The sequence below is a fragment of the Taudactylus pleione genome, unplaced genomic scaffold (genome assembly GCF_031769625.1).
Source record: "Taudactylus pleione unplaced genomic scaffold, aTauple2 ptg000122l, whole genome shotgun sequence".
NCBI classification, from domain to species: domain Eukaryota; kingdom Metazoa; phylum Chordata; class Amphibia; order Anura; family Myobatrachidae; genus Taudactylus; species Taudactylus pleione.
Genome location: NW_028284524.1, coordinates 15,021,362 through 15,028,864, shown reverse-complemented (window position 1 = coordinate 15,028,864; position 7,503 = coordinate 15,021,362). Strand labels below are relative to the sequence as shown.

The 7,503-nt window shown below is 42.8% G+C and overlaps 1 protein-coding gene across 2 annotated transcripts in view; it reads right to left on the bottom strand.

Moving 5' to 3' along the window:
* TMBIM1 (transmembrane BAX inhibitor motif containing 1) overlaps window positions 1-7,503 on the bottom strand; it is a 59,643-nt gene that overhangs the window by 3,360 nt on the left and 48,780 nt on the right. For both annotated transcript variants that reach the window (XM_088472379.1, XM_088472378.1), the window contains exons 10-11: window positions 5,232-5,327; window positions 430-483 (exon numbers count right to left, since the gene is read on the bottom strand). In XM_088472379.1, the coding sequence (XP_088328505.1) occupies window positions 430-483; window positions 5,232-5,327 (150 nt within the window). The remainder of the gene's footprint in view (window positions 1-429; window positions 484-5,231; window positions 5,328-7,503) is intronic.

Genomic DNA, 7,503 nt, shown 5'->3' with positions numbered 1-7,503 from the left:
AGAGGGATAATCATTTTAAACTCCCTTAAAGACGTGAGAAAGCTGAAGGTCTTCAGCTATTTAGAAATATAGACTAAATATGCCTCTGGCTAGCTGGGCAGGCAGTTGCTGGGATCTCATGCACCCCCGTACTCGGAATCAGACAGCATTCAGTGCCATACCTTGCATACACAAAAGAGCTGCCACTTTGCATGTGCCTCTTTCCCATAATTGCTCCAATACCCCCCTGCTCTGCTCACTGACATGCCTGCCCTCCTGCCGCACACCTATGGTCCTGCACGCAATATACTACAGGCCCATATAATGAATTATACTATGTGTAAGTTGTCAGTAGAAGTCTGTGACCACATACACATTACATGTGTTCAGTGCTCATAGGATACTCGTGAACTGAATGCATGTGTGTAAACAGGGAAAGTAAATACTCACCAGAGTAAAACATACAGCACCAATAGCAGCATACAGCATGTGCAACCAGTATATCTGAAAGACAAGGCCAACAAAACAGATTAGGTGTATAGGAGCCAAGGTCCTGAATCAGAGCTGTACGCTTTTTCCACTGCAGCTATAATCCTGTACGCAGCTGCTGTGCACAAATATGCAAATGTCGCAGATGCCGGGATATGTATTGAGCTGCCCGCCGGCTTCTTTGCAAATCCAAGCATCTGCGTACAAAGATGCAGCATTGGTCACAGATCATTTGATGTTTGCAGTCCTGAGTGACTCTATGGTCATGCAGAATGGCCGCGGGAACTGAGACACTGGAGCCATATTATCTTTGCTACGGGATCGCAAACGCAGGGTGTGACTCGCCGCCAAAATGGTTGTGGCATGCCTGCGTTTTTAGCAGACAGTCCCCGATACCACCATAAAATAAAGAAAGCCGCACTGCTGTTTCTTGAGACAATACAGTCCACACTGTATAATGAGATTTATTCATATATGTAAAAAGTTAAATATAAAAACATACCATATGCACACATTATCACAGCAATGCTTAATAATACTTCATATAGAACATACAATTGCTACAATTTATTTTTATCTCTTCTAGGCACGGTGCTCACAATAAATACCTATTCATTTAAAAGAAACTTGCAATGGTCGGTCCGCATGTAATATACCAGCTGGTATTGTATAGAGAAAAAAAAAAAAAAAAGAATGTCTCCAGATCTTTACTCATTAGTATTGTACAGTAACGTATCAGACAGAAGGGCAGATGTATTAAGCTCCGGAAAGTGATAAATTACCAACCAATCAGCTCTTAAGTGTAATTCTCCAATAACAGCCTGTAAAGATAACAGGAGCTGAGTGGTTGGTAGTTTTATTACTTTCCCAAGCCTAATGCATCTCCCCCAGAGCCTCTGAAGAACTCCAGCATTGTGATGAGAGTGTATAATGAATAAAATCACTTAACAAGGCTCCAAATGTCTATACAGCCACCCTTCGATAGAGAAATCCATAGCCGATTAGCATGGCTGTTACATACCATCACATACAGAATGTAGTCAGCATGCGGGATGCCGACGGTCTCAATACCGGCCACGAAATCCCGACAGGTAGGGATCCCAGCACCAGTATCCCGACCATCGGCATCCCAAAGGTAAGTATCGGGGTGCAGGGGGAGGGTAGCGTTAGGTAGCAGGGTTAGGCACTAGGGGGAGGGTTAGGGTGCGGGGAGGGGGAGGTTAGGTTTAGGCACGAGGGAGGGTTAGGGGAGGGGGGGAGCAAAATATGTGCCGTTGACTGCTATAGCTGTTGGGATTCTTACTGGTAGCATCCAGACAGCCAGGATATCATACCCAACCCTCACATACATGTATGGATAGTCCCATACATTCATTTGGATCACCTCAATATATAGAGTGAGATCTGAATTGGTTTGCAGGTCAGTGAGCTGTGCTGTCCTGTGTTTGATACTGGTTGTCTTTGATTTCCAGCATAGAGTAGCTAGCAGCTATTCCGGAAATCACACAGCAGGGAGGCTGATTACAGAGTTTTCCATGGACTTAAGTGTCACAAGCAGGCACAGTGTGGTAGTCTGGAAATACCTGGAGTCAAATCACCATGGCAGAGAGGTGACACATGCAGGGAGCAGCAGCAATGCAATTTGGCCACTTCTGTGGCCTGTTTCAAGGCCACAGAAGTGACCGCTCCCTGACTGTCAATCAAACTGCAAATAAATACTCGCTGCAAGCGAATATGGTAATGTTCCTTGAAGCATGCACAGACGGCCGATAATGCTTAACTGCGAAAACATTGGCGTAGCGTACAACTCTAAATCAGGCCCCAGCTGCACAAATGTAAACAGCCCTAGAACACATGACATTTTACCCCACATACACGTGGTCTCTGTAATGACCAGATTACAGGAATATACTGAAGTTTTCTTTAGATTTACATATCCCCATGGGGTGAAGAATGACACATCTTCCCATTAAACTAAACTGATTATTGTATGGGGGAATATAGTTTGTTTAAATGTAAAATGCATATTTTTTTCCCATGAGTCCATCTATTGGTCATTTGGAAAAAGCCCCACCTCATTGTGTCATGATGAAATGCCCACCTGATACTTTGGTTAATTAGCATTTGTTTTCTTCACCAAGGCTCTTAAGGCCCCCATACACTAGGAGACGGATTGCCGGATCCTGCAATGGGCTCGGAAATGCAGACCGGTGGCCTTTGATATTCCGCGATCCGTCGGAGGATCGGTGAAATTTAACATGTATAAGATTTGCAAATCACGATCATATTTTGATCAGGATTGACAAATCGGTGAAATCCAACATGTTGGAATTCACCGATCCTCCAACCCGGCATCGCAGGAACACAGCATTGCGGCAATCCGTCGCTGGTGTATGGGGGGCCATTCATCCTCGGGTTAAGTGCACCTGCAATTAAATAGTCTACACAGTTGCCAAATGGGCTGAAAGCTGCACATGACTACAAATAATTTATAGGTTTCGTAGTAAATGATCTAATGTGCAAATTAAGATTAAAACTGCCAAGTTCTTATGTCAGAATTCACAAAAAAAAAAAAAAAAATTTGCGCTGACATATAGGGGGGAACTCAATTGTTCTGCCAGCGGCTTATTTTTTTTTTACGACACCGACAGAGCAATTCAATTGTTGCTCTGTCAGGGCGCGATAGCCGCCGGCGCCAACATTTCTGCACGCACTCAGGGGTGCGCGAGCAGAAATGTGTGTGAAACACCCTGGTTAGGGCGCGCTAACTGCAGATAGCGCGCCCTAACCAGAAATGAAGACGGGTTTAGCCGTTTCAGATGGCTAAACCTCGTCTTTTAGGCGGCGAAGAGGGTGATAACTAATGAGCACCCAGAACAATTGAATATCAAACTGGGCGCTCATTAATTATCACGTCCAAAAAAACATTTGAATCGCCCCCTTAGGGGCTCATTATAATGACTGTTTTTTTAACATGTGCACATTTCAGGTTGCAAATTAAATAACAGGATTTGCAGAGCGGTTTCTCGTTAAGTGCCAATAACAAGTGCACATACGTGGAATATTGTGCATGTAATGGTGTTTCAGGCTTGCACACAGATTACACTACTGCTTCTTTGAACAGCAGAGGCAAGCAGCCATCAGGATCACTCACTGATGAAATTCTTGCTAAACACACCCTCTGAATGAGCCTTTATTAGCACATTATCTGATATTTATTATATATGTAGTTATTAGCAATTTACATTACTCCAAACAGTGTTCACAACACAATCTGTGCCTGCAATTTTAATTCGGCCAATGTGTGTCATCAAGACATCCAATCACACAAACTGTCGGCAGCAGTTTCTTTGCTGTGTACTTTACATTAGTTGCTCGTATAAAGCTTTAGCATGATGATGACCCACCCTTGCTTCCTGTTTGTACACGCTTCCTGTGAGCTCAGACAGCCCATGTTCTCACTGACGTCGCCTCGGATGGCCGTTGGGAGCAAACAGCTGACATCTTTCTATCAGAAACTCCCAAAGCTGCTCATTAAAGGAAATAATCTCCAGCAGCTCCTGCACATTGTGGGCACCCTGACTGCATTTTATTATTGTGTATCTGAGCAGAGGACCTGCACAGCACAAAAGGAGAATAGTCACCTTGTCGTCTGTAGATATTTTTGTTACTGCTGCTACCTAAAGAGGTTTAGTGGACAACTAAAGGGGTTTTAAAATTTTATTTTGATTAGTTTCTTTAGCAATAGGATTTTGCTACTTGGCGAGATCTTGAGTTGTGAAATTGTGAGGTTTCAAGAATAAAGAATGTATGTCATTGTATAGTAAATCTCTTATAAGTGTTACTTTCATAAACAAATGTAATGTACCAGGCTACCAGCTAGTGTATTCAACATAATTCTATCCGGTCTAATCTTAGCTCCTGTCTCAGTTAAGAGCATGGGGGAAGGGAAGTCTGTTCAATTTAATTTAAAGGACTTGCGCTAAATGATCCCATTGCTTGTACACGTGGAAACCACTGCTTATAGCCAATCCCTGGATAATGAGGGAGACTTTATTTTCCAGCACTTAGAGACTGTGATACAGCCCTAACTCCTGCAATGGTGGATGAATACAGGCACCAGGATCAATGGTCCTAACATCAGTACAATTTTCAGAGCAGTTTGTATGATCATATATTGACTACACATTTACAAGGTTTAGTTTTATTGTTCTAGTCAGGGCCGGCGCTAGGCTTTGCTGCGCCCAGCGCCATCCTCTGTTGCCGCCCCTTCCCTCCTCTGCTCCCTGCCCCTGAGCTTACATATTCATTAAAGCATCGGGAGCGTGGGTGGGTGTTTCTTGCGCCCGCCGGATGCAGTGGTGCTCCGGGCGACGGCCCGGCTTGCCCATGCCTAGAGCCGCTCCTGGTTCTAGTTAAGGCTACTTAACAAACAGGACTAGTTCAATTCATGATACGAATCTTATTAAACAAAGTCACCCCTCTCCCCAACTATTGAATGACAGAGGTCTCACTCTGATGGCCACACCGCAAGTGCTTGTTTACACTAATATCCAGGCTGCGGACCTGTTAAAGTTTGTCCCAGTTAGGCCTGAGGTACGCCTGTTGGGGTAACTAATTGGCTGACCCATGCTGAAACTAATCATTTGGGGGATTTTTTTGCTCCTTGAATCGATCTTAGTTTTGTCCTGTTGATAGGAAACCTGCCCAATTCAGAGTCCTCCCACAAAACAATAGACTTTATAAAAAAGACCTATACTCACATATTTAAATGACAGGACGATGGCTGTTACAATGCCTGTAATGAAGAGAACAATCCCTAAAACGGCAAAAAGCCCTCCGCAGGAAGTGAAGTCGACCTGTCAAGGCACAAAAACAGAAACCAGATTACGCAGGGAAAATCAGATTAAGGTGCAAACTGTTATTAAAAAATTGTTTTCAACGTCACAGTTATTCAGAGTTATTTTAAATGTAAATACAATCTGTTTTTAAACAGGATATTTATTATAGAAGCGTTGAAAAAAATAAAATCTATAGACTATTTTCATTCTATAACTCCACATTTTAGAGAATGTCCTTTTAAAATGTAGAGTGGAAAAGGTGTGTGTGTGTGTGGGGGGTATGATATGACAGGAGGAAGGAGGGTGTGTTGGTTTAAAACACAAGGATATACAGTATAGTAGCTGGGGAGGGGGGAACAAACATGCAGGGTGTGACACTAAAAGTAGATCTCCATGCCTTAATGTAACTATAATCAATTGCAATGTGTGGAGGAGCCCCGTCTCCATTTTGAAAAAATATATATTTGCGACGCGAGTGTAATCCAGAGCACCTGACTGTGTTATCATGTTATAGCTGTTGGGTTGACATACACTAGCTTCAATAACCTTTCCAGTCTGACTGACAATGCTACTGTGTTAGCAGAATGCTGCATTTTCACAGCTGTCCCTAGAACCTAGTGAAGTCATAGACTAAACTTTTAAAGATTACATAGAAAATGGACCTCAGACTGCACACTGACCACATATTTTTAATATATATATAATATATATATATATATATATATATATAATTGGAGGTGCTACCTGTGGAGACCATTGATATATACACAAAAAGAAGTAATACAAGTGCACAACTCCGAATTAACTGATTATATATAAATAAATACATTTTGCAGTAGATAGAGGTTTTTGGCATAATCTTGGCCAAGGTTATGGGCCTACCCACCACATCCGGGTAACATCTGTAGGGTAGGTCCCTAACATACTAGGGTTCAAATCCAGAGCGCAGGACACCCCCAAACTAGCCCAGCTAAGCCACCCCAAGGCACCACTCTAATAAGAAAAGTGAAGTGTAAAGGAAATAGTTAAGAGCAGCCGTAGCTGCATATAAAGAATAAAAATAAAATAGTGAAATACATATATAAAAAACAGACAATGAAGCGTTAAAATGTGTTATAAAGGAAAAGTGTGTTATAATGCAGTGCCCTGAAGCAGATCAACCAAAGCAATCCAGGGGGACCATCTTAAAGATGGTGATTAAGCCTCCAAAATCATTGCGTATAGTCTGTGTAGCTGGCAGTTACACTTTAACAAACAGATATCATACATAAGAGAACAGAGGACCACATCCAGCTGTTCTACAGGGACGCAGTCGGGATGCCGATGGTCTAAATGCCGACCGTCGGCATCCCGACTGTTTAATCCGGGCAGGTGTCTAATGACCGGCGTTGAAATCCCAACGCCGGTCATTACACCTACGCCAGGGGTCCGACACCCGGATTACCGATCGAAGGTAAGACGGGCACGGACAGCCATGGGGGGTGAGGGATAGGTTTAGGGTTCCGGGGGGGGGGACGACGACTTAGGGTTAGGCACCCCCCCGGGACTTAGGTTAAGGCGGCGGGGAAGGGGGGGTTAGGGTTAGGCACCCCTAAGGGAGGGTTTAGTGGTTAAAAGTAGGCTACAAAATACTTACCTTGGACTATCAGGATTTTCACCCCTGCCGGGCTCACGCTGTCGGGATTTGAACCGCCGGCCATGCGGCCGTTGGTTAATCATATGTATTCCGTTCTACACTCTAAATAGAATGGCTGTGTCAAAACTGCAGATGCTCAAACCTCAACAAATTGTTCTTCAAGTTGGTTTACTGAATTGGTACAAAAAAAAACATTTGCTGCAATTTCTACAATTTTACTTGTTGAAGTCCATGTGCCAGACATGAACATTTTTGTGCCTAAATCAATATATTTGAATGGGTTTTTCTGGATTTTGTTTTTTTCATTTTGAACCTGTAGTCACTGCTTGAATACAAAAAAAAAATCTTTATTATTTAAAAATCTTATTTAGAGTTTGACCATCTCTAGTCTAGACCCAATGCATAAACAGTCCACTACTAAGTACTGACAGGTGGGTAAATAAATATAATTGTTCCTGAAGGAATAGATAAAACACAGCTAAGTGACTTTAAATGAACGCATAAAATTATGAACATTTTCGTAAACCAATGTAAAATAGCTATGAGCGGTAGGACCAA